Raw genomic sequence first — 27,963 nt, forward strand, 5'->3', positions numbered from 1 at the left:
GCGAAAAGCAGGGAGGGAAAGGGGTTGTATAAAAAGGGTGGGGTCAAGAGGAGGGCAAAGGCAAAAATAAAGTCAGCCCAAGGAGAGGGGAAGGGTACGAATCAATTACAGGTTTGCGAGTCTCCTAAAGCTTGAGGACGGCTGGTGTTTAGGGTCTGATGCCAATCCAATGTTATTGGAAACATGTGTCCCAACCGGCCAGACTGCTTTGGCTTATAGCCTGTCCTCTCTTTATCAGAGAAACACAACATTCACTTTCTCTGGGGGCTCTTTTTCTCTATTTCCCACCTCCTATCTGGTCTGTCTATTTTCCTTTTAAATCTCCATCCCTCTCCCTTTCTCCCTGCCTCTACCTATCTCCCTCTGCCTTTATATCTGTTCTCTCTTTCTTTTGTCTCTCCTGCCCACACACACAAATACAGGTATACGATACATTTTACCATGCTTACCCACATTTCTCCGCTGAAAAGTCACTGAGGTCGGTTCTAAATCATTTGCTAATTTTTCATGGCAAACTCCTGACAGTGCAACTAGGTCACACCAGGGCTTCACAGAGAGGTTTTTTTTAATTAAATCCTGTCTTAATGTTCCCTTTGCAATTGCATTTTTAGTGTATTGTTTAAAAAGCCGTGCTGGAGTCCCTATTGACAGTGTGCGGCTCAAGGCTAATAGGCTCCATCAAAAACCTTGGATCTGTCCTCTACCTACTATTTCTTTCTCTCAATACACATTACTCTAATGAAAAATACAATAAACACAATCAGAGAACCATATTGAATAAGCCGGTTGCCTTTGCTCATTTGTATTCATCAGTGACAGTAATACACTATCTCTAATGCAAGTCATACATCAACTGTACATTCAAAAAGATGGATCTATACTGCTGTATGATCCATAAAGTTTTTTTTTCTTGTCACTGATCATCACATGTTCCAGTTCTTACTCTAGCTTAGATCTATATCTGTCCAATGCTTTCAATTCAAGTGAGTAGTCAGTAGTTGAAATATATCAGTAAATGTAGATGTACAGTGCAGCAGCTCAAAGAAAACGCTGCCAATATAGAATATTTGCATGACTGACAATATACCTGGTTTCCCTTGAGGCTATATTTACTATGAAAGCTAAGGACGCATTAAGGTAAGCCAGAGTTGAAAGGTGCAAGGGGAAATTTTAAGAACTACTACTCTTTATGTACAAATGCTTCAACACACCAAGGAGAGCATAAAAGTCCAACAGGGAGGCTGGATGTACATGTGAACCACAATCAGGCTCTGGAGCCTATCTCAGGCCATTGGAAACCAGCTGCTTCCACAAGGCCTGGACTGCAACAATTTAAAGATATCAGAGGGTTTTCATCTCACAGCTGAGAATAAAAACTGTTTTTGTGTCGCAGTGGATTGTTAGATTTAAAAGTAAACTAACAGCGTGTTTGTTTTTTAAGTACTTTTCTCCCCCAATTAAGCAACACTTGATTTGTAGCAAGTACCTTTTTATACAATCATGGCTGTTAGAGATAGATAGGGGAGGGCTTCTCTCTCTGTCTCTGCCTCTCTCTCCCTCTCTTTCTCTTTCTCCCTCCCCTCCCTTGCTCCATTATTCAGTCAACAGACACTCGGGGATCGATCGGGCACAGCAACACGGCCTGGTGGATGAAACATGTCCTCTCTAGGTACACAATGATAAATAAAGCACCACAAGCCACAGCATTCTACTGCTGCAGGGTTTGGGGGGGTGAAATGGAAAAAAAAGAGATGGAGCAAAATCAGAAGGGCAAACAAAGGTATAGGAAGAGAAGTAGACAGAGTATAAAATGTAGATGTCACAGATGTAGCCTTCCCTTCCAAGTGGAATATGCGTAGGCTGGAACATAAAAGGCAATACTGAAATATTTCACCCACTCACACATTAAGGTGATAATTCATTATTATGCATAGCAGCGGAGCAGACTTCTTTGTAACATGATGTGTACTCCGGAGCGGTGTCAAGTCTCATTCTAAGACGTCTTTGATAGTGTGGCACAGAGTGAAGCTGCAATATTCGTTGTTTCCAAGACAGCCTTGATGATGTCTGATCCATTTTGTCAGTGGTATCTTGAAGTGTACTGGGTGGTACAAACAAAGAGATACAAAAAGGCTCAGTCTCACCTTTACGTGTGGGTATGTCTGGAGAGCTAAAGCTGTATGTGCAGAGAAGGCTCTTGACTGACATTACATTTTTGTCAACGTAATACTTTCTTTTAATATAATCTTGGTTCAGTTTTTTCCCATTAATATAAATTTGGTGACACTGATGATGTCAAAATTAAACATTTTCTTGCTTCCTTCCATAGGTTTTACCCTTCGCCATACAGCATCTCCACCAATCGGATGATTGCACAGACATCAATCACACCCTTCATCGCCGCCTCTCCTGTCTCCACGTATCAGGTGGGTGGACCCTGTCTGTGGTCAGATGGGATAGGTCCAGCCTTGGGGGCCTGTAAGAGGTTTTCTATTGCCCCAGGAAATGACAAGGACCACCTCAAACAGGCAACTGGGAAATTGGCTGTCAATTAAAGGACAGAAGTTGTGTGGGTAGATGAATAACTTTATAGCTACATTGACAATGATGGTTTCATCATGTTTATTTCTTTCCAAATTCAAGTTACTTCAAGTTTCTTGAATTTCGCCCAAGCCACCACTGCAAAACACCCCACCCATTTTCCCGCTTCTAATATGCTTCTTGAAAGCAGCTAATGTTCGTAGACAGAGATCCACTATGGGATCCCATGGGCATACAATGCAACCTGGTAGCACTCTTTAAAGTTTAGCATCTTGAGTGAAGTTAACAATTCTTTAGTTTAGTAGTTTTAAATCAGTGGTTGTAAAGGATATGTCTGTTGATATGTATTTATTTATTTATTTATTTATCCCTCAATGTCAATAAATCCCATTAAAAAGACCAGAACTGATCATGAACTGATCCTACTAACAAGTACCGACTGTGTAGCCATATCCTGATATATCTTCTTCCATCCCATTGCCATAGAGCTCCATTGAACATATCAGTGAGCCACACTGTTGTACTAGATGACACATTCCTTCATTTCAATGAACACGGGCGCTTTAGTTCATTTTTTGTCAACCTCACATACACTGTCCTGCTGCTGTAAATATCTACTAGTAAATATCTACTATGTCTTCGCTATGAACCAACGAGGCTTCGTCCTGAGTGCCACGCACTGGGGAAATCTGAAAGTACTAAGTGATGGACAAACTCATTGTTTGTTTTTAGCTTTACATGGGGTGTTCTGAGAGTAAGCAAAGTATAGAACATCTGCCTCATCTTGGGTGAAGTTAAGAACTCTGTAACCTTGGGACATGGGACAAGAGCTTTTGAAATATGCAATAAATATTTTGAAATGGTCCTGTCCATCACAGTTCTGATCCATGGTTTCTGAATTTAAATTGTGTTGAATTGGCTGCTTTTTTCAATGTTGGTCTGTGTGTAGAGTCTGGATGTACAGGTCAAGGACGGAGAGTTTGTTTTTTCTCAGGAAAGTCAAGAGTTATCAGCTTCCTCCATACAAGTCAGTTCTTAGTCTAGCACTGATGAAACATAGGCTTATATTGCAGCACTCCTTCCATCGATCTTTCATTCTTAGGAACAAGTCCTCCTTTTGTTATTCTCTCTTTGTTCCTACATGTCACGTTCTCTCTGTTCCACAAACAAATACTATACCAATTCATGTCAAAGCCGGTTGGTGATGCAGCTTTGGTTCCTTGAGAGGTTGACTCAGTACTTGATCCTCAGTTTGTCAAACACATAAACTTTAAAACAAACACCAGACCTCCCCCGCAGGTTTTGTCTAGCACAAAACATACCTATAAGTGAGAAGTTCAAAGACATATGTATATATACATATATATATACACACACACACACACACACACACACACACACACACACACACACACACAGAAGCAAAATATGCACTAATATAATAACTATATACCTTACATGTGACAAACGGGCCTGCAGGGACTTGTCTCTCCTCCTGTTAGGGCTGGGCAGTGGGTTGCAGTAGGAGATGAAAGTGGTATTTTGTGGCCAAGACAGACTTTGATGATGAAACCTCCTCTGTGAAGCAGTAATTATTAGACTGTATTGCTCTCTGTGGCCTTCATATCCTCTTATAATTACAACATAACATACTGTATAGTGGACCCTCATTTACCGCTGTAATATTCTTTAAGACACACTGCCGCAGGGGCTGAGGCTCTGAAATCGGCTTGTAAAGACTTGAGCTAATGATTAATTTTCTCTGTTCTCCTCTTTGGTTTTCTCATTTTCGCTCCCTTCCTGTCATTCTGTCTTACAATTGTCCTTCTTTATATTCTCTCTTCCTCAATTCTTTATCCACTTATAACAATCTTCTTTTTGATCTTCCCTTTCCTCTCATCTCTTCCTGACCCCCCCTTCTGCATCCTCCTACTCATGCCCATCCTCTCCTTCTTTAATTACTTTATTTTCCTCATCCTTCCTTCCTTTCTACCCTCCTTCTTATTTCTGTTTCCTTCGTCATCTCTGTCATCACCTCTACCTTTGCTACATCTTTTTTCCTCTTCTCTTCTCCTCTCTTCTGTCCACAGGTTCAGAGTACATCTTGGATGCCACATCAACAGTATGTTATGCAACCCACAGTAAGTTTTTGATATCTGATCCCAGTAGAGTAATTTTCTCCATCTCTGTCACTGCCTCCTCTTTACATTACATTCCCGCCTGTCCTCCCTGTGTAAGCACGTCTCAATATTTGTTTCCCATGCGCTCTTCGGTCTGCTAATCTCAAAACATTCAAAATATTTCAGAGTAATGCTGTCACTGATAAATTACTACGAATCACCAAAATTTCAAAAAGCCAAATACTGAAAGACAATGACAGTTTCCAACAAGTGCAGCAGCGTATGAGAGCCAAACCCAGGTCAGACCAGAAAAAAACTGTAGCCCTGCATCAGAGTCCTGCTCTGCTGAATCAGCCTGTGAATAACCTCCTTAAAGCAGCTAGAAGAGCTCAGCAGAGCAAAGTCTGAAATCTATAATAAAAGGGTGCTCCCTGCTGGTTTCAAATGAAACTGCAGGTACAGAAAACTGACTTCTGTTAAACTGTTAAACATAATAAGATAATAACATAAGCATAATACTGATTTTCAAGTCAATTTAAACTGGCACCTATTGATCAGATTTATACAGTAATACATAGAAAACATAAATATACAAAACAAATAATACAAAAATATCAACGCAAAAATACGTAGACACAACAAGATACAGTATGATGCAGTACTACTGTACTGTAGTATCAAAATGTTTCCTCTCTGGCTGGAGACCTGGGCATGTCTGTTAGTCTGCTGGTCTGTGATCTGAAGGATTGAGACTGAGTTCAGTCCAAGCACATACACACTGATTTCTCTTGCACACAAGTTCACACAACTTTGATTGAAACAGCAAAATGTGTTAAAACACACCCACACATATAATTACACATATAGTCACATATATTGACTGTGCGTGTACAGGTGTACAGTCAATATACACTTTAAACTCACTCACCTTGAGATTCTCTTTCTACTTCTCTCATACTCTCTCACACACAAACATAACCTTGACACAAATTTCAAGGTTTTTCCCGTTTTAGCCACAGGCTGTATACAGCTATAGCATCAACTTCTGCAGACTTTGGTTTGAGCCCCATTTAAAATCTCAACTGATGAACCTGTCTGTCTGATTTACAGAAACTTAATCCAGAGTCCTGGATTTACATTTACATTCTGCAAATGCGTTTCTTTAATTGGTGGATGGAGTACGGTACATTTACCCTGTCTCATAGGTGATAAACTGGTTAATTATTTCTCGGTACAGTACAGCCAATAAAAAGAGAAATGATAGGCCGAATAGATTGATGATGGGACCATACCACAACCTTGCAAGTGCATCAGATGAAAATAAACATTAATCACCTCTTAAACATGTATTCGCTAGTAGTTCATAGTTCCACTGGTTTTGCTCATCTATAGTGTTTGTTAGTCATTTTTATATGGAGCCTGGAAAAAAATGTTAAACTAGTGTGTACAATTTTTGATTCATTTAATTTTTATACCCATGGGTTGTAATTACACACCTGTTCTGAAAATGTCCTCTTCTTAGATGGGGTTCATATGAAGACGAAATAAATGAATGTCACTGTAAAAATAAATACATAAATAATAAAAAGTATTTTCATACTTTTGAACGGAAAATTTCTGTCAGTCAGGAAGTAGGGGTGTCAGTCATGAGACAAGTGCACGGTCCGATGAGAATTTCAGTGATCTTGGCCACCATGGCTGTCAGAAGCTTTCATACGCACCACATTATCTGGACAGCAATGGCATCCCATGATGACACTGTCTCATCCAGGTTTTTTGTAATGGAAGAAGAAGAAGATTTACATTACAGCATGCTCCTGCACTCTCAGTATTTTTCTAGAAAATGTAGTTGGCTTCTCTCACAAAGAGATGATAGTCAAGATAAATTTTATCATCCAGATTCTTATCTAACTGCAAGTGTTAGTGAGTTGGTTTCTTGCCAACAACTGCAGACTATTTCATACATGCAAAATTTAGGTATGCTCTGTTGAAATTGAAGGCTGTAGGGGGTTGGAAGATGGAGGCAGCACAGGTATGGTATATCAGCCATGCACTGAGGTACTGAAGCAGATACTCGTTCTCTCTTCTTATCCGTCTTCCTCTTTGTGTCTATCTGCAGAAAACATTCTGTTGTCATGTCTGATTACAATTATTTCTGTGAGAGAGGATAATACCGTTCTGTGTTTTCAAACAAATGTCCCATCTAATTATTTGGGAGGCCACTTGATATGACTCCCTTAGACCTGGGAGAAGACAGAAAGAGATAGAAGAGAAGAAAGAACGAGGGACTGGAGAAGGAGAAAATAAATAGAGTGCCTGCATTTGACAGAGAGAGGACAGGGGAGAGAGCCAGGCTCAGGGAAAGGAGAGGAAAGAAGGGAATATAAGGAATAAATTGAGAACAAAGAAAAGAAAACAACTGCTGCAAAAGCATGTCTGGGCTGTGCGTGCCTGTTCCCCAACCTTGTCTCTGCATAGTCAAAATCCCTGTTAGACAACAAAGGCGAAGGCTAGTCATTGTATTTCCTGGATACTGAGGAGCTTGGCAAATTAAAGCTGCGTCAGGGAGGGAGACTGGGAGAGACACAGCGGCTTAAATCTGTTCCTATGGTAGCAGAGGCTTCCTCAGTGCTGTACCAGAGTTAATGACGGGTAACTTCAATTAATGGTGTGTGCTCATTGACACATTTAGGTTGACGTACACGAGCGCGCCACTGCTAATCGCTCAGTCAACAGTCCATTGTACAAGTAGAGATTTTTACATGCTTGTGGTACCAAAATTGTGAGGTTGCTATGTGAATCACTGGCAACGCACGCACTTTCACAGATACACACAGTGGACACACAGTTGCTCAAGAAATGAATGACCCTAATTAAAAGGTTGGAATGAGAGAAATAAAAACAGTGCTAAGTGCTGTTTTTGTTCCTCAGGAATAAAGAAGGGGCACATACGTGCACTCAGACAACTATATTTACACACAGACACAAGTGCGCTCCCAAATTAATTCAGACACACACACACACACACACACTCACACACACACACACACTCACACACACACACACACACCTATACTCACAGTGGATTGCCTTAAGGACTGTGTGTTTCCAAGCCTTGGTGGAATGCCCAGATTACTTGAACTCCCTGTCTTTACATCTTAATTAGTGAGAGGATGTCTTTGTGCATAATTACTCACAAATCCCCCTACAGGAAATGAATGCATTACCCTAACCATGCATAGCAAAAAAGACAACGAAGGCGGCTTATTGGGGAGGGCTGTAATGAGACATCCAAAGAATTGGGATTTCAGATCTTGATGAGTTAAATTGCCATGTTAAACCCATTTTAGGAGACAAAGGGGGTTAAGAATTTGTTGGAAGAAAGCACAGTTCAGTACATATCTGAGCCTGCAAATATTGCAAAATACTCACTGTGACTCTTTTCTAAATGCTGAGATCCTGTGTTTGCAGAACTGTCAGCCATGTATGCATGTGGGTGTGTGTTTAGAGTTCACAACCCAGCAATACTTGTCTTTTTGTTTAATGTAATCCTGTAAAATCCTGTGGGCTTTAGTGTGTAAAAAACAAAGGTGAGACAGAGAAAAGGGGTGTGGTCCCAGTAAGGAAAATCATTTCTGTAGTATAATACAAACATCTGCTTTTCAGAGCACACCACCTGCAGGAGAAAACAAATATTGCTGGTTCACAACCTTTGCGTGGTCGCAGGCAAACAGCGCTCCTGTCCCACTAGCAGCAGTTAGTGGTTTTCTCAATTAAGGGGTGTCATTATCACTAATACTGTGTATTTGATGCTGCTGGGTGCCTGCAGCATTCTGTTAGGCTTCTTCACTTCTCTACTGGAAAAAAGACAGCAAAAGAAGTGGAGGAGAGGAGGAGAGGGGGGAGGGAGTGAGAGAAAGAGCGAGTTCAAAGTTGTAGCAGATCTTGTATTTTTCTATCCTCGGGGAAAAAAGATAACCGTCTGTCTACTCATTTATTGCTTGTCTGATATATGGAAACATTAACACATATGCACACACTGTACCACATGCAGTTATACACTCATCACACACCATCTAGTACATAGTGTTCACATGCAGATACATGCAGAGATAGTAAGTTTAAGCCTTGTACAGCTATAAATCAGAGCAGATAATTAGTTATTCTGGGTTTCCTTTTGCTTTATGCATCTTTCTCACTGCATGGAGCCTGCTGCGAGATTGGATGAAGCGAGAGAAAGAGCGAGGGAGGATGAGAAATCATTAAACGAGAGAACGTATTATATAGATGGATGAAAAGCTTGGGTATTAGCAGATTCTGGCTGCTAAATCTACCTGCCTGAGCCAAAGCTTTGTGCGTTTGTGGGTAGATCTGTTGATGTGTCTGTGTGTGGATGCATGTGTGGATCCTTCTGTGTGTGTGTGTGTGTGTGTGTGTGTGTGTGTGTGTGTGTGTGTGTGTGTGTGTGTGTGTGTGTGTGTGTGTGTGTGTGTGTGTGTGTGTGTGTGTGTGAGAGCTTGCAGAAGTGCCACTCATTCACTTGTGATGTTGAGGACAGCATTGAAAGAGCATTTCTGATAGCCAGGCTGCTGTGTTATTCAAAGAGATCTCCCTATGAAGACAGCAGTCAGTCGGAAGAGCACTCACCGCTGTTAACAGTTCTGACAGTCCCTGTCTGTACTGTGTGTGTGTGTGTGTGTGTGTATGTATGCCCCCCTGCAAAGACATAAGGATCTTCACTTACAGATTCTGTGAACCATCAACAGCTCTGACAGACTGTGTGTGCCTTTGAGAGGAACGCTTCACATAGCTAGAACTTTCATCACTCCGTGCGTGTTTACTTAGGTGTGTTTGTGTTGTTGCAAGCTTCCCTATGAAACCCCACGGATCCAGAGCTGTTAAGCCATACAGCTGGGCTGGGGCCTAAAGTACCTAAACTTAATACCTGTGTTCTTCTAACATCCTGTCTCAACATGCAGCTTACAGAAGTGCTGACTGCTCTCTGGAGCAATGCAGACACATATTCACTGATGCTGTCTACGCTCATGGGAAGTGTAGTTAAACAGCTATCCCAAATGAACAGTGTTCATCACTGCAAGGACATTGCCAGGTCTCTCAGCACACAGTGTGAGGAGTCTCCTATTTACTCTATACAGAGCTATTTAGTCTGTACTAATGTACTTGAGAAGTAGAGCTCAGCACATCAAGGTGTTAGACTTCATCAAAGTCCTTCACATTCAGGAGATTTGCAGTAAAAGCCTTTGTGCTCCATTCAGAAGCATGTTCTGCCAAGCTGGCTGCATTGCCACGTAGAAAGTCAAACCATTTGCACTCATCAAACTGAACAGGGTAGGAAGTCTAAGCTTTTTCTTCTACCCGAATGTTTTAAAAGGCTATTATTTAGTCGTATATCATAAAAACCAGCCTCTTTTTCCATTGCAGGAAACACATCAGCATGTTAACTAGTTTCCTTTTAACCGTTTTTAGTTCAAATGGTACTTTTTCCCTGAATTAAAGGAATAGTTCTACATTTTGGAAATACACTTGTTTGCTGTTTTGCTGAAACTTAGATGAGAAGATGGATATCACTCTCAGATTTGTCCATAAAATATAACGCTACAGCGCCAAGACAGTTAGTTTAGCTTAGCACAAAGACTGGCACTGTCCAAAAGTAAAAGAAATCTTCCTACCAGCACCTCCAAAATTCACGGATTAACACATCATATCTCAATTGTATTTACTTTGACATTGTTTCCCTTTTGATATTCTGGCCAGTGGAAAACAGTTTCTATAACCCATTTGCTCATGTGTCCCTCCTTAACTGCCTCAGGGTGCTGTCATCACCCCAGCCGCGGCCATAGAGCCCAGTTTGTCTCTTCACCCCTCCAGTGTTATGGCTCCTCTCACCCAGCAGATGAACCACCTGTCTCTGGGCACTACAGGCACTGTGAGTTTCAGCTTTTACCTCCTTCAAGCCTTCTTGCTCTGCATGCATGTGTATGCGTTTACATTTTGAGGTGTAATATATATTAAATATTATATAGGTATCCTGTTCGCAGCAAGCATGCAATGTACAATGACGTTGGGCCCAGGTCAAATTTTTGTTATGTAATGAATGGAAAATGAAATGTTAAAAAAACCCATTGCAGTGGGAATGTCGGGCACTTCTTTTAGTCCAGGGCTTCTGGAGGACATATCGTTTGTGCCTATATTATAATTGTTGTGTGTGTCCCTCCTTCTCTCTGCAGTACATGCCTGCTGCAGCAGCTGCTCCTATGCAAGGAACCTACATTCCCCAGTACACTGCAGTGCCTGCCTCTGCCATCACAGTGGAAGTAAGTTCAAAAAGAAGAAATGATTTATTGATTTTATACTGGTTACTCCTTAGACCAAATTCATACAGCAACCTGTACTGTATAGGCCTTTACAGAGCTGTAATTTAAAAGCTTAACTGCAGGTGTTTGAAAGAATTTTTTAGCCACACCTGCACTATACTGTTGTCAAGACAAAAAACAAATGTTACATTGTGTGTACTGTATAAAGAAATCAACTTGAATATTGATTATATTATTATATAACCCATAGTATACAACCTATACACTATATACTGTATAATCCTCTCACTCTATGGCTCTTATTAAATGTTAATAAATGTAGATGTGTGTAATGTAATGTAAAATTTGGTAGATATCCTTCGAGACTTCAGTGTCAGTCACTTATTTATTGCCGCTGAGGGAACTTCAGGTTTCAGATTGTGGTTCTGTGTGATTGATTGCGAGACATTGCCACAAATTTATAGTAAATTCCCAAAAGCCAGAGGAACTACTTTGATTTCTTAAAATGACCATCAGGTTTTAAACTGTGCCTGTCTGAAAAAGTTGAACCCCTTGCTTTTAATCAATACAGAGTGAATTTTTTTTAAACTGCTTGGATTCTCTCAGTGAATTTTTGTGCCACTGAGGGTTGAAATTAAACCTTGTAACAGCATGAGATTGTTTTCATATCTGACTTATTTCTGTAACTGTGGCGTCTCTGGCATCAGGGCGTGGTGACAGACCCATCTCCACAGTCAGCTGCCCCCTCCTCGCAGGATGCCAGCGGACAGCAGCCTTTATCAGTGGAGAGTACAGGAGATCATGCCACAGCCTACTCTTACCAGCAAACTAAGTGAGTAGGAATCTGTATTTGTTTTTTGTTTTTTTATCACATTCTTCCTGTACAACTGGTACAGAGATGTTATGTACATTTACAATAACAGTATGGACAGTTTTCTTGAAAGTAAATGCCAAGTAGAAAGGGGGGTGAATGCCAGTGTGGGATGCTGATAGTATGCAGGCACTTTATGGGATAACTTGATAACTCGATTACTCGACTACTTTTAATAGATTAATTAATAGAGACTTGTCATTTGGATTTTATTACCTTGTGCCAGGCTGGCTGTTTCCACCTGCTCCTAGTCTTTATGCCAAGCTAAGCCAACTGGCTGTTGGTGGTGGCTTCATATTTACTGCACAGATAAGCGAATAAGTATACTTCGCAAAAATGTGAAATTAGTCATTTAAAGATGTTTTGTTTAGTGAATCTGCAGGAAAAGAAGGCAGTGGATAGAGAGAGGGACATCGTGCAATCATCAGTGTACTACAACGGTGTTTGGCTGTGATTTGCAAATGAAATAAATCATGTTGAATAGTGTGTGTATGCAGAGTAATTAGGTACAGAAGACAACAGTGTACAGCTTTTGTACATACAAAATACTTTGCAATTTGTTTTGTTTTTTTGGTCACAGAATCATGTCAACCTCTGCTTGTAAAACACTACCTCCCCATTTTTATCTTTCTCCTTGCGTTTATCTGGTTTTTCTGACACCTAGATAACCTGCTGTTGTTCTCCCATACAAACAGCAGATGGACAAAAAATGTTGTGCCCACTTTAGAAACAGTAACACTGTCCAGAGTTTCCACTGTTACCTTTTTTTCACTGACTTGTTTTTGTGTCTCCTTTAGATAACAAGATTGGTAGGATTCATTGCTGCATTGCCTTTAGAAGGACTGCACTGAGGCCCTGGAGTCACAGAATGAATCAAAATGAAACTGGGACAAAGAAAAAGATATGACATGGACACCACTGAGGGGAGAATGCTTCCACTGTGCACAGGCACCAAATAAAAGACAAAATAAAGAAAAAAAATCAATTATATTTCTTACCTGGTTGAACCAAGAAAAAGACTGAAGAATAAAGAAATGATGGTTTGTTGAACTTGAGGACAATGAAATCAAACACAGTCCGCAACCTTGAGTTGATAATTTCTCACCGTGAGACTGGACTTTTGCCTCCAAAGGAAAAAGAGAAGACATTGACTGAAATCTAAACTCAACCAACAAGCTGTACAGAAAAAAGAACATTTGAATGTGCAGGTAGATTTTCAGACTTTTTTATTAAAAAAAAAAAGAAGGAAGCAAAGTCTAGAAAAAACAGGTTGTCTTCCTTTGATATTAAGCTACATTATTTTCATTCTTTTTATTATTTGAGTAGTTTTCTAGAATATCAATGTTTTCGTAAATCTTTATTGCCTTAATTTTCTCAAACTTTGGGAAAAATGTTTCCATAGTGTTGAATTATTAAAAAAAAGACTGAGTGATTGAATGATTTGAGAGGTTCTTAAAGTTTCCAGGAGCCTCGAAGACAAAATCTACAAAGCTATCTGTACAGGATAAAAAAAATAAGGTTGTATTTGTATGAAGATGATTTTAAATTATGTGGTGCAGTGCAGCTGGTGTTGGTTGACAGGAAAAAAAAAATCTTCTGGAAAGGCTCAATCCACTGCTCCCTGGAAAGTGCAGTTTAGTTTAATCATGGGATAAAAGTTCTCTTTCTCCATTGCATTTGTATTTTTTTGTTTTTTGGTCTTTTTACCTTCCAAAAGTTTTTGCCTTTGCCTGCTTTGCTTGTTTCACTGCAAAAAGAAAAGTAAAAAATAAAAAAAACTCTGACTTTGACAAAAAGCAGAAAAAAAAAAAACGCTAGGATTTTTAAATGTGCAAAAAGCAATAGTTTTAGTAAAACTGTTGACAGTTTCTTGAGTCTTTCTTAACTGTTGAACAAACGCAGCCTACAGATGGCATATTTTATACCAAAGATGAAGAAACTAAGTAGTGAAGAGATCTTCCTGATGTTGCTTTCTCTTTATTTTTTTCACCTCTGAAACAGAATTTTTTTCTTGCTTTTCATGCTCTTGGTCTGTGAAATGATTTTCTCAGAGACTGAGAACATGCAGGAGGTTTTTAACACAATTGCCTCAACCAGAAAAGTGTTCTCTGAGGTGTTTTGTATGTCATGTGATCAAATGTGGTGATGATCTAAAATGGCTCTGTAACATCTGTTGAGAGACCAGACACCTGGTGGTATGGAGATATTGAAAGGGGAAGGTATATTATTGGGAATAATTTGGTATAGTATATTTTAGTGGTAAAGAGGCTGACAAGGCATTATATCCTGTGGAATATTGGTGTGTACTATTTAAACTGAATTTTTTTTAAACTTTAAACTAATACAGTTACCACACCATCCTCAGGCTGCATTGACCAATCTTACACCCTAAATGCAGACACTGAGCTGCTGTAACTCATTATGACGGCTCCCAAAAACACTCTAGATTTAATCATTTTGAAATTCAAAGTCTCAGTCCGCACAACAAACTGTTTTAAACCACTGTCTCGCCAAACGCTAGCCATTTCAAATGCGAGCAGGGCGAGGATCTCTGTAAGATGAAAGGGCATTTCTGTTGAACAAAACATTTCAGCTTATGTATATTCTCCTAAAACGACAAGGAGATATTTTTCCTTTGTGTTGCCTTTTTTTTTTTTTTTGTCTTTTTGAGAACTGATTATGATATGTGAGCTGCTAAACTTCTCAGTGTTGGGGATTGGAATTGTCTTGTGTCGTGTGGGTGTGGAAGAGGTGCGGCCCCAGGAAGCCAGTAACCGACCACTTTACGCAGGGATAAAGACGATCATTTGTACTGAATAAAGGTGCATCGGTTAAGAACAAAAAGCAAAAAAAGAAAACAGTACAGCGACTTCAGCTGCCTGATGCCAGCTTTGAGGTCACATCCTCAAAGCCCCACCCACCTGACTCTCCACCAATGAAAGGAAGCTAATGGAAGCAGAGGAACAGAAGTAAAAAGTAAAAGTTTCAACCAAAATCAAGCAGATACAAACCTCTATTGGAAAGTAAATTATTGAAAGATGAGAGAGAGAGAGAGTAAAAAACGAGAGAAAACGAGAACAAAATTAATATTTATGAAATCTTTTTTGTACAGGTGTGTAAAAGAAGATGCAACAGAAATAACTTTGATGATGCTATTTTTTTATTTGCTTGGTCACATGCCTCCCATGTCTTTCAAATTGTGATTCTGAGAGTGTCTGTAGAACCAGTGGATATTGCTGTAGTTCCAAATGTCTCTTTTCTTTTTGTTTTCTTTTTAGACAAATCTTTCAATAAAAAAAAAAACGTTTTAGTCAGTACTCACCTCATATATTCGGCAGGTACAAGGCAGAACCACTAGAGGGCACTGTTGTACACAATTTAAGTGAAGGGTTGACGAGGTATCAGAGGAAGAGCTGTCCGTGTTTTTGTGTGTGTTTGTGTACAGTTTTAACAAGTCATCAGGGATTTTATAGTTGGTCAGTTGACAGCTATAAAACTGAGGCATTAAGATTCAAACAGGCATAACTATGCTTTACTAACGCCTCAGCTTATTAATAAATTGGAAATGAAGAAGGACCCACCTATGATTTAAGTAAGTATTACATTAACTAACATGCTGAGCTCAGGTAATTACATCTGCAAAGTAAGTTATGATGCAACAGCCACAAATCATACAGTTAGTAAGTAAGTTTATTATACACCATATAGATATAGATATAGATAATCGTCATTAATCCTCAGTGCATCATGTGAGAATCATGCATATCCTCTCATTTTCTCCAGTGCATAGACATATCACTAAAAAAGCTTCCCAGAGTACAAGGTATACAGAATGGCAAAAGACACACATGCCCACAGTTATTTTTTTTAAACACTTGCCGATGACCTACCAAGGAAACATTTTCGATGAGCAACGAGATTCGTTGCTGCCATAAGGTGAGCCTTTACCATCTAGACACAGGGTTTCAGCGTCTCAGGGTTTATGTGGCTGAGTGATTGGGGCTCATCTTGGAAACCGATAAATCAGTCGAAGAGTCACTACCAAAAAAATCCAACTGACATGTTCTCATCAAACTTTATATCTGTAGACTAGTTTCTGCTGATGAAATCTCTCATGAAAGGGTTCATATTGACACAAACAGAAATATTTCATATCATGTAAGGACTGTGTATAGATTACACTGAAAACTGGATACGTCTGAATTATCAGTATTGACAGGACTTTTCCGCAACATTATATAATTTTTTGGTATAGTTTTCTCAAACTACTCCAATGACTTGACTTATTTTACTGAATTAACCAATTATGTATATTTATCCAACAATACGCTGTTCTTTAAGTACAGAATGAAAACCTTCTCAGGGGTGGAACAACACCAAGTTAGTCTACAAGTATGATGAACTGTATTTAATGGGAAAAAAACAACACCTAGAATTGTTGTAGCACAAAAAAATTTTGTTCACCTGGTTAGTTGCTGTCCCAAACTCAGAAGTAACTTTGTATCTTGTATTTAAATCTATTAATTGTTTGCAAATAGAAGGTAAAAAACTCTATGACTTCATGTAACATGTATTCAGTTTGCAAAATTATAAGAAAACAATAGCAAATTCATTACATTATTTATTACGGAGGTTTTCATTCAGTAAATGTGGAGTATTGTTGTGTAGTTGTAGTTTCAGATATAAAGCCATGGCAAAGTGCTACTATCAATTTTAGAGCAAATGCATTCAGTGCAATTTAATGTATAATACAGGAAAACAAACATAATCAGTACCTGAGGGAATACGTCCTGCTTTCACCTGTGGTGTCCATGTGTGTACGTGTGCACACAAGTGTAAATGCACGTATAGAATCTCATTGTAAGATTGCACAATTTTGATATTACACGACGTGCAACAAGAACGAGCACATTGACGTTTCTGGGTGCTCTTTCATCATTTGTGTGCAGTTCCCTGAGGTACAAAATGAACTGTGTTTTTAAATAATTTTGGAGCTATTTTTTACTGTCTCAGTAAAACCAGTCTCACATCTGAAACTAGCTCAAGGATTCAAAGACCCTAAATGGATACACAGTGAGAGGTTTTTATGTCAAGGCTCTTCAGTTTTCAAAAACTCTCACAATTGAAATTGAAGGCAGTAAATGGGTCAGGCTGAAAAATAAAAAAACATTTTTCTTAGTAACTGTAGTGCTCTCCAGTTACTTATAGGATTAGAGCATCCCGCAAGACTTTCAATGGCAGATAATTCCCTGTGTAACTTACACTCAGTAGCAGGTGCGAATGAGGATGATGAAAACTAAGACAACAGTTATAATGGTTAGTGCTGAAAATAGAAAGATAAGGCCGGCAAAGACGGGGTCTGTCATGGGTGGGAGTTCTTTCACTTCAGAAGGGATCATGTTGGACATACTCAGCATGTAGCCCAAACTCCAACCTATGCTGGTGCTCTTTATCTGAAGAGAAGAGAAGACATTTTCCATTTTCTCACTGTGAATTTACATGCATGCTGCCAGCTAACTAATACATCACTTTGTATGTCTACAGAAGTTGAGAGTGTCACACAGCCCTGTGATAAAGTTACACAGTTTCAGCCCTAGAAAATATGAGTCACAACACCCGAAGAAAATACCCCTGAAAAGAAATCCAAGTGTGTCTGTTTCGTTACTTCCTCTAAAAGGACCTACCAAACATGAGATTCCCAGACACCCCAAGGGCATTACATAGCAAACATAGCACACTAACTCTCTTGTTGGTGGGACTGGAAATTGGGAGCATTGCCAGCTGTTTAGGACCGATCTTGTCTAAAGGGTAACCGCGGTGCAATTTGGAAACTGCGGCTGTAATATGTGACTTTCTAAGAGCTACCATCTTCCTTTATGACTCATGAGTGTCTGAGCATCACGGACAAGGAATCCCCCCTCTGCTAAGGGAGTTCCATTGTGAAAGAGGCTTCATATCCTCAGGGCATCCCAGAGCGATACATTGCCTGTCTTTCACTAAACCTTTTGAGCGCACATAACGGGTATGTCAGCCATCCATCTTTAGGTCCCAGTGGGTGGCCTCATTCACACTTGAGTATGTTAAAGGCTGTTTAGCGCTTATATCTGTGCATGAATTGCTGGTGACAGCTCAACCACATCAACTTTCGTCAATTTGCTGTATTTGACATATTCTGATGGTTGTATTTTTATATTTTTTCCCTATATGCTATATGAACATTATTTTGTTGCAAGAATATGGGAACGCAGAGAATAAATAGGGTGAATACGTGTTAGCTTCATAACTGTGTAAAAGACAGGAGAAAACAGTCGTAGGAGCAAGAAATATCTTGGTGAAAATTATGTTGTGTTTTTTGTTCAACCAACCTCTTTTTCAAAGTTAATGTTTTTCCACATTTCCTTGTCAAATTTGTATCCATCTGCCAGCAAAGTGAAGACGTAGTGAGCTCCATAACAGTAAGTCTTAAGGTATCTGTCAGAGATCCATTTCTTTTCTTGCCTCAGCTGAAAGAAAGAGAAAAAAAGATCAGTTTAGCCTGTGATTTGGAAGAATAATGATACAAGTGAATTGAAATGAATGCTGTTGACAAATTATCAATGTTGTAGTCAAGATGAAGATGAAAGACTTTAAAACCAAGACAAGACAGACACAAAACAATGTGCAATCAAGACTAATTTCAATTTGCGTTTTTTTCTTCCTCATTGCTGTCTTCCTCTCTGCTTTTTCACTTCATTCCTTTATTTTTTCCTTCCCTTCTCATCCTTGCCACCCTTTTGTTGCCCCATTTCCCCTCCTCTAGATTTACACTATTACTGCCTTCTTTCCAGCATTGTTTTCTTTTTACTATAGCTGTATACCAGTTTGAAGAACTTACCACTTTCCAATTTGTGTGGCAGAATTTCCTAACTGAGGAGTTGAATTGATCAAGATCCGATGTGCCATTCAGCAGCAGGGCCCTAGCAGTGTAGAAGAATCCAGCATAAGCCTGGCAGGAACAACAGAAACATAGAGTAATTTGTTTTGCATCTTCATCTGCCTAATTGCAAGTGTTACATTTGCACCGTGTGTTACCATAAACTCTCCAGTGACTGGTGGCTGCTCGACTCCGTTGAAGGAACACTGGGATGAAGAACAAGTCATGAAATCAAATATGGACTTCACGATGCTCCTGCACTTGTCTGAGTCAGGGGCTCCCACCATGAAGAGTTCTCGATCTGGGTGGTAGTTTTTTGGCTTCTTTGTGCACTCTGTGTCATAAATGGATGAGGCCTTCATGGTGATGTTGAAACCTTCTGGGTAGCAGGGGTTTTCAATGTACGTTGGGTCAGATGATCCCTGGAACATTGAAATGACGAAGAAAACAGTAAAAGAAGGAATGGAGGATGAGGAGGAAATTAAAACTACGAGAAAAAGATGAACAGGAAGAGACATGGGAGGATGAGATAAGAGGGACGAGTTTGGACAGTATTACTTATGCATTTACAAACACATCATCTATACCATATACTAATCAGTATATAAACCATTACTTATTAACTGGAATCACGCATTATCAAATACATAATATCCTGATGTAATTACAACCTTTAAAGTCAACATTAGATACCAGGACCCTGTTGCAAAATGATACCCATTACATATTCTGACAGCACGGCATATTTCTCCCGTTACAAATACTATTCGTTACAAGAAATAAGCTATAAGCTACCAGAAAAAATGCATTTCTCGCAGACTAGCTTGACAACATTCAAGGTCCAATCAATATTCTTAATGACATAATGCATCCTTGACTTGTCTCCCTTTGCCTGTTAGCAGCAGTCTTCACTAATCAATTCTTTATTGGGCATTAATGGTTTTTGGCTTGCACATGCATGCAAAAAAGCATGTATTCCCACTGCCACATGCACTTATACATGAATATAGACACACATACAGAGAACAAGCTCAGGAAAGAACCACGATCCTTATAAAGATATCACACACACAAACACGCACGCACGCGCGCACACACACACATACACACAGTCAAAAGCTGTGTACCTGTACTATTTTGTCTAGAACCCTCTTCTCAGCCTCATTTTTGCCATAGCATAGGAAACTGTGTGTGTAGACATTGTAAGGGTATCCATACAGTTTGACATGCATGTAGTCAGGGCCTTTGAGATCATCCTGGACTACAAAGGCAATCTGGGTTGATGCTCCACCAAGGTCCATGGATCCTACTGTCTTTCCACCTTCTGGGCGTATATAGGTCCTCCACAGGTTTCTCTGCAAGTATAAAGGAAGAAGTTAGTATATGATGGAACATGTGATGGCCCTGTGTGTGAAGCAGCATACAAGTAAACTTTGACCTAGTTACGGCAGATAGATCAATGATGGTATCCTACCTCTATAAAGTTTCCCATGAGGTAGTTGACAGTGATCCAACCATATAGCCCTTCTTCTTGACCAGTAATGATGGAGGCATTTTGAAAGGAGAAGGGCAAAGAACTCAGGTATTCTCTGAGACTTGCCATGATATTATAGGATCGCTGTTTATCCTTCTCACTTATGACAAAAAAAGGAACAGAATTACAGATCTTACTGTCAGTAGCAGTCCAAAAATGGAGCCAGTGTTATCAAGGGACTGGTCTCTTTTGGAAAATATCCATTTGATTTCTTGTCAAGTGTTAGATTAGGAGATTTTCATGTCTGTACATTAAATATTAAGCTGAAGCCAGTCAGTTACAGAGACAGTTAGCATATAGACTCAAAGGATGGAGAAGGAGCTAGCCTGGCTCTGTCCAAAGGTAACAAAAATCCTAGCCTCAGTAACTTTATAGCTCAATAATTAACACATTATATCTTGTTTGTTTAAGACACACAAGAAAACCCGAAAGGCCGGGCTAGTTGTCTCCCCCTGCTCCTAGTCTTTATGCTAAGCTAAGATAATCGTCTCTATCTTCATATTTGCCATACAGGCATTGGAGTAATATCAATCTAACTATTGTCAAGAAAGCAAATTAACACATTTCCCAAAATGTCTACTACAACAACAACTTAAATAGTAACATCCATAGGATTTAAATGAATGATTTACTCAAATCTAAAATATGGAGTACTTAGACTTTAGACATTTTCACACCGATTTCTGTGAAATTTAGGCAAGCCAAACAAAAATCAAAACAAACTTACTGAATAATTCTCTCTGAACTTTTTATCTATTCAGTGCAGTCTAACCAGCACAAGTAGTGACCACAGCAATTTAGACCAGAGTGAAGGATCAACTCAGCCCTTGGACAAGTACCATGAATTGTATGACCTTTATAGCTCAGTAAGCCTCTCATGTCACTACCTACTACAGTGAGAAGATGCCATATTTGGACTTCCCAGGATCACTGTTCCACGTTCCGAGCTCTTGAATTTTGCCCCAGCCTGCAGTCTAAACATGTTTTTACTGCTGGGGATTCCTGGTGACCCAGAAGGCTTTGGAAAAAACAGTGTGGTGCAATGAGATTAAATTGCCCTGATCCTTCCTGTCACTCTCCAATACATTACAAGTAATGGTGAGAAAATATTGTAAAGCTATAACTTATTTTGACACTTTCTTACTGTAGCAGTCTCATTCCAGCCGTAGCTCCCAGAAAGAGGGGTGTGGTGTTGTGTTTTTCAGCAGGAATGGCTTTGATGATTTTGTCCATGCAGTCTTGGAATGCTTTCCATGATTCAGCATCTTTCTGAGGGTCAACTTTCATCTCTGAGATACCATCCCCTGTGGGCACAATGCCAAGCTAAAATCATATTCATAATTACAGGCAATGAAAACATGAAGTAAAATGCCTGAGCAAATGTGTTTCTAACATTTTTAACTTGGTCAGTTGGATAAAGGCTGATGGAGATGTGTCTCAAATTTCAAAATGTTCAGTAATCTATGGCTTTCATGAATCTTTAATTGCCTCCTGTACTTAAATTTACTCCTAATTTTTCATTTTGTAATCTTTTCATACCTTTCTTCAACTTGGTACTAGAAAATGTATATGTTTTACATACAAAAGCTGCAATGTGCTCATCTCGTTGAAGAAACAATGACTCACCAGTAACTCTACAGTTCATTATTTCAGTCACTACTCCTGTTTCATTCTCCTTCTCCCCAGGCCACTCATACAGGTAAACATTGGAACGAGATGAACCCGAGTCTACCACTATGCCATACTGAAGAGAAAAAGAAGGAACAAAATTACGTTACAAGGTCACATTTTTCATTTGGCCTTATCTGATTGTACTTCTTACCTTGATTAGTGAAAAATCTAAAAGCCTTAAATGAGGTTATTATTCTGACAAAGAGCTGAGACGACAAAGATATTTTAAAATACAGAGTAGCTGCTGTGACACCCACCCTTCCAGCACCCCTTTAAAAAAAACTACACATGGTCCATCAGGACCACCGTCAATCACCAAGTTAACAGATGAGAAAACTTTTTTCCCTGACCCTGACATATGGAAAATGTCTGGTATCAGATTCATATTCACAACTGAGAGTGTGTTAGCTAAAGTATATGTTTGTATTCCAGTCTCAGCCACACTCTCGCTATATAGATGTGTTTAAGTACTTCAATGTACTTTTACTTCGTTAAAGTGAAGAAAATCTACAGCCAAGGGGTAAGTTGTGGACAACTTTGTGCTCACCTCTAAGCTGTACTCTTTAAACCTCCAGGTGTCCTGGATGATGGCAACAGCAACAAGGGCAGCAATACTGGCCAACAGCAGAAGCAGCACTACTGCTATGCGACACTTGTAGCCCATTTGCCGCTTTGATGCCATTTCCTGTTAGTAAGAAATGGGGTTTAAAAAAAAAAAAAAGTGTGGTTCTCATTAATAGCATCTCGGCTTTCAAAGTGATGTTGAGGAGATGTTTGAAAAGCAATGATGAGCAATAATTATACACTGTATTTACTGTAAGATGGGGGGGGTGCTTGTAACATCAATCGAACTGATGGACTGAGCCATATCACTAGGTTTAACAAGCACATAAAAGGAAACAAAATCAGGAGGAAAAATGTTGTGAATCATGATTGTCAGTCTGAAATGCTTTGCAGTTTAAATGTTTACCTTTTTTATCATGGACAATGATATCCACGGTGATATACTTCAATCCCACAAGAGTATCTTTGATCTATTAAATGCAAATATGCAAAGCAATGACAAGAAACGGGAATTTGTTGTATTTTTTAATGATCTTCAAAGAAGAACATGAGCCTCTCTGAGTTTATGACTCTTTGAAGAAATTGAGGATTTGAGGTGTGGTTTCAAAGACTGTCAGGAGGTGGCAGTTTATATCAAGTGAATAGCTTTTGCGGGCTTGCCAGTGCCATCCCTCAACAGAGAAAGGGTTTTGGTTGAGTTGTTTATATGTACTTGTAGGTGCAGTTGGACTTTAATGACCGAATGATAACCTTACTAGTAAATTAGGTACCCACCTAATTCAAAACACAACAGTGATTGACAGAATTTGTTAAGGTCTTAAGGGAGAGTATATGGGTGTAGAGCTAAATTAGCGCATCAAACATAAAATTGCTGCCACATTCAATGTTGCACAAACCTCAGTGGACAGGGAAGCCTGCTACTGAAGAAATGTGTTCTGCGTTTAACTCTTCCTAATGGCTCTTAAGAAGCAGCCAGAGATTCAGTGCTAACGCTAAAATCTAGAACTAACAAACTTTAAGCTGCAGGCCAAGTAAAAACACACACCTCAGAGAAAAACCTTTTCGGTCAGATTTTGATCCTATTCGTAAATATGACGTGCCAGAAACTGCTTTGTTTGAGTTTCAAGTTTATACTCATTGACAGAAAACGGTGTGTCATGCCAGATCCACCATGTGTGCTTTGATGAGGAAAATGTAAACATACACTGGATTAGAAACGATTTCTCATATGCAAGACTGTTGTTCTTCTTGCCTCTCACATGCAATTCTCATGTAGTCATATAGATGTGTAATATGGCTACAATTACAGGTTACACACTCCGTAACACAAAAACACAGCTCTTGTCCCTGAACACACACACATAACCTTGAACTCATTACAATTCTTTCTTTCTAATTTTTCTGGTTTATTCTATTTTCCTTTAATGCTCTTTATGCCTTTCTTCTTTAACTGTGCATGATATCATTGGTATGTGCACTATGTTTAGATAATCTATATTTAAAAGTACAACTAAGCTTGGGAATGTCATGTTATGTAATAGTAAGGACAGAATATATATTCTACTTAAAATAGTAAGATAGGAAAATAGCTTACTTTTCTCTATTAAGTCCTGAAAAATAAACAAGTGTGAAAAATAAAACATCAGTGAATAATATTAAACCATCCTTTGCTAAAACCTGTTGAACATGCCCCATCATTCTGTATTTTTAGCAATGGTGCATCATAAATGATTGCAACATTGTAATTACAGCCGTGTCTCTGTCTACGGATATTAGGTAGTGCTGTCTCAGCCTTGTATAGGTGTTATTATCAGACTATCAAACAGCTCGTAGAGTAAGCAGCACCACAACTCTCAATCTCTCTCTAACGCTCACTTTTTCCTTACGTTTACATTTCTCTGAATTTCTTCCAATCCACAATAAGTGTTTGACTTGATCAGCCATGATCAGCAGCCTGTAAAAAACACTCAGAGACAATGTTTGTTATTGTTTTAAATAACCGCATTACAGGCTACCACAGCAACATCAGTGAGAAACCAGCAGGTCAAAGTTAGACTAGGTGTAATTAGAACCAGGTGACGTGTCAACAAACATGTCTAATGTCTGTGGCACATGTTGCTTTGAGTCTGCTTAACACTTCACTGTCATAATATGTAACATTGTTGATATTCAGGGTTTGTAAATATTAGTCACTTCTCTTTATAACTGTGCTCTGGGCACTTTAATTTTCCAAGGCCATTTTCCAAGGCTTGTGTAAGAGATATAGGGACTCCATGAGATACTGTGAGTTTGGTAGAGTTTCTGCCAAACATTGTATGACAAACAGATGAAATCAAATATTGCTTACATCTGTTTTTTTTTTTTTCACTCTTTACAGTGACTTTTAGTTCGACTTACTGTATGTGACCTGAAAATGAAAATTTATGCTACTATCCTGCCAAAGATAAGAACAAAGCACACTGAGTTTATGGGTTAATCGTTGCTGTATCTCTAAGCACAAATACCAAACTAGAAATATTACTAATATACTGTTTTTTAAGTATATGGCTTACTATTATAACTAACCTAATCCTTTTCTGTTGAGGAAAGACATGTTTTTTTCTCTCTAAAAGCACATAGTAACATTAAGTCACTGATCTCTGGCTTTACTGGATGGCTTGTAGTTAGTCTAGTCCCTAACGTCAGTGTTCTCCTGTCGGCTCCAGGATGCTTGAGCAGTGTCAGTGACTTTCAGTGGCTGTCCATGATGAACAACCAAAGGTTTCAAATAACAACTCTCAGGGACTGTAATTAAGTTTGTGGACAATATGTGCATAACTACAACTAAAAGCAGGGCCAATTCAGTTTCTGCCTTTAATGTAACCTATGGTTTTACAGCTTTATCATGTCTTTCATCACTGATTTCTCTCCATTATATTGTGACAAGTATTGTTTTGTACTTCAATAAATGTTATTGAACTATTTTACATTGCATCACAAATTGGCGAAATGTGGCAAAACTCAACGTAAAAGTGGGAGAACTAAGTAAAGATGAGTAACTTGGTTTTACTTTCAATTTGTTATTTAGTGTACTTCTTAACTCTGTACTCTGCCTTTTTTATGAGCATGCAGAAATCTTAAAATCTTCTGGTTTGTAAATCCCTAAACATTGAGAATATTTATATGGGTTACAGTGTTCTTTTTATATAAATAGCTTTTCCATTACACAAGTAAATTAGAGAAAAGCAACAATATTTCTACTTGTATATGTTAATGTGGACATATTTTTGCCCCTTCAATCGGATGCTGATATTCTATTCTGCATCATTCATTTACATTTTTTTCTCTGCAAGCAATTGTGGATTCACTTGATGCAGCACGCATACATTTTTTACTAGTCTAAAACCCCGCGCAGAGAACATTAGGGATCACTCTGCTCCGTGTAGCCCACCTCCCTGCAGAACAACCCCCTCTTACTCTAAATCTGTGTACGAGGTTAACAAAATATGCAGTGTTTAACTAGCAAGTGTAGGCCAAAAGTCTGCATTTAAGCTTCAAAACTGACAACACCCACAGCATCCCGTGTGAAGTTGGAAATCAAATAACTCATAATGACACATGTTGTTGCCTCTGCTTGTAGGGACTGGTCATCATAAGGTTGAGGAATGAAGATAAAGTAGTTGAACACCTACACACCCAGACAGACCAGATTGAATCACAATGAAACAGACTCACCTTTGTAAAATTAACCCTTGGAGCATGAGTTTTGTGTTTGTTTGTTTTATTGACAGGCAAATGCGTTTTTTGTTAAAGGCTAAATAAATGCATGTGAGAAAGAGGAGGTATTTTTGTTTCTTACCTTAAAGAGCTGATTTGCAGATCCTGGTTGGGAGTGGAAGTGAGATGGTTCTGAAGAGGGGATGAAGAAACACAGCAGGAAACAGGGGAGCAGCAAAGGAAGGGAGAGAGAGGGAGAGAGAGAGCAAAGGAGTGTGCTGTGAGTGGGAGATATCGGAAGAGTGATTGGTCTGCAGGGACAGGAGTGGTGTACCCCAACAAAACAGGGAGTGAGAGGGAGAGGAAAAATGGGTGGAGCAATGTATACAAACTTCAGCTTGCACCACTCCCACCACATCAGTGCAGCAGAGCAGCAGGCCCAGGAAATGCAGCTAATGAATGACGCAAGGCTGTTCCTTCTTCACTGTCTTTGTCCAATGAAAGTATTCTTGAGCATGGATGAAACAATGTGAGAAGACAGAGAGACAGCATGGTTATAAAGTTAACTGATGTAATCAATAAGATAAAGTGCAGTGTGGCTGAGTATCAGGATCAAGTGCCGTAGCAACACTCAAGGATGTGTTAATATTTGCAAGCCCCCTACTTCCGTGGTAAATTCTCACAGTGAAAACTATGAGTCATTTATCTGTCTAACAATGTCAGACAGATAAAATTGTGCTGTAATCCTGTATGGTTGTCTAGCTTTCAGAGGCAGACATTGAAGGGCTGAAAGCATAGTTTTAATTGTGTCCACGTGTGTATGAATGTTTGAGTGTTTTTGTATATGCATGCAGACATGTGTTTGAATTTTGCAAAACTTTCTGGAAACATGAGAACTGCTTGCATTTATGTGTGTCTGTATAATATCACGTTTGTGGAGAGTCATCAGAGTGCATCAACTTCCAAAGTCCAGATCCATGGCCAAAACTATTTATCCAGTTCAGACCACATATCTAAACAACCCGGAACAATTTCAATACCTAAATGCCGCCATTCCCTCGTTTATTGGTTTGTTTGTTTATTAATTGATTAATTATATCAGTCACTCAGCAACTCAGTACCTAACACACTCATTCATCAACTTGTATTTTACACTTTATGTTTACAGGCCACAATTATTCCACTGCAGGAATAATGCAGCGATGTTCTTATAGGGCTGCAAAAAAATTGCAAGTGGAACTCATGAATTTACCAAAGACCACAATGTTTTCCTAACCGACCTATACAGGGGACTAAATGTCAGCATATATTGAACTCTGTTGTTTCAATTTTGGCAATTTGCTTTTTTGATCTTTCTTTTAAGTCCCCCAACTTCACGGATGAGCAATACTAAATAGCTGGAGTGTACCTTTAACCAAATAATGAAGTTGCCCCAACCTAATCCTTAACAACTCAATCGGGCTTTAGTTGCCATGAGTGGATATTGTAGGGGGAGAGAAATGAAGAATGTTTATAGTCCACATTTTGCATAGTATAGTATGAATATTAAGCATATATGTTCAATATGAATAAAGCTTCAAAGATGTATCGTTAACATTGATCCTTAGAAAATAATTATATCTTGAAGGATTCTCAGGTGAAACTGTTGTATTCGCACACACACACTCTCCCTCTCACACTCTCCCTCTGTCTTGTTGCAGGGGTAGAACAGGAAAAAA

At 39.1% G+C, this 27,963-nt stretch overlaps 2 protein-coding genes across 3 annotated transcripts in view; one reads left to right on the top strand and one right to left on the bottom strand.

Moving 5' to 3' along the window:
- LOC120784595 (RNA-binding motif, single-stranded-interacting protein 3-like) overlaps window positions 1-15,116 on the top strand; it is a 115,821-nt gene extending 100,705 nt beyond the window's left edge. Inside the window, exons 9-14 of one of the 2 annotated variants that reach the window (XM_040118517.1) lie at window positions 2,330-2,426; window positions 4,632-4,682; window positions 10,492-10,608; window positions 10,910-10,996; window positions 11,704-11,828; window positions 12,665-15,116. In XM_040118517.1, coding sequence (XP_039974451.1) covers window positions 2,330-2,426; window positions 4,632-4,682; window positions 10,492-10,608; window positions 10,910-10,996; window positions 11,704-11,828; window positions 12,665-12,668 — 481 coding nt within the window. In that variant the 3' untranslated portion in view covers window positions 12,669-15,116. Of the gene's footprint in view, window positions 1-2,329; window positions 2,427-4,631; window positions 4,683-10,491; window positions 10,609-10,909; window positions 10,997-11,703; window positions 11,833-12,664 lie in introns of those variants that run through there. The other variant, XM_040118518.1, reaches the window with a different exon arrangement.
- A 451-nt stretch (window positions 15,117-15,567) lies between these two features.
- Window positions 15,568-26,565, bottom strand: entpd3 (ectonucleoside triphosphate diphosphohydrolase 3). Its single transcript, XM_040116828.1, has 10 exons — window positions 26,388-26,565; window positions 22,533-22,670; window positions 21,941-22,058; window positions 21,459-21,618; window positions 20,255-20,414; window positions 19,908-20,135; window positions 18,939-19,202; window positions 18,742-18,852; window positions 18,233-18,370; window positions 15,568-17,320 (listed from the first exon to the last, which is right to left on the bottom strand). Exons 2-10 carry the CDS (start codon window positions 22,665-22,667, stop codon window positions 17,132-17,134), a joined length of 1,503 nt encoding a protein of 500 aa, XP_039972762.1. The 5' UTR covers window positions 22,668-22,670; window positions 26,388-26,565; the 3' UTR covers window positions 15,568-17,131.
- Between the last annotated feature and the right edge of the window lie 1,398 nt (window positions 26,566-27,963).

The sequence above is a fragment of the Xiphias gladius genome, chromosome 22 (assembly GCF_016859285.1).
Source record: "Xiphias gladius isolate SHS-SW01 ecotype Sanya breed wild chromosome 22, ASM1685928v1, whole genome shotgun sequence".
Classification (NCBI taxonomy): domain Eukaryota; kingdom Metazoa; phylum Chordata; class Actinopteri; order Istiophoriformes; family Xiphiidae; genus Xiphias; species Xiphias gladius.

Coding starts and splice junctions, on each gene's coding strand:
- entpd3 (XM_040116828.1), bottom strand. CDS start 22,667: ATGGCATCAAAGCGGCAAATGGGCTACAAGTGTCGCATAGCAGTAGTG. Junction 21,619..21,940: donor AATGAACTGTAGAGTTACTG/GTGAGTCATTGT, acceptor TTGTGCCCACAG/GGGATGGTATCTCAGAGATG. Junction 18,853..18,938: donor CAGTCACTGGAGAGTTTATG/GTAACACACGGT, acceptor TGTTCCTGCCAG/GCTTATGCTGGATTCTTCTA.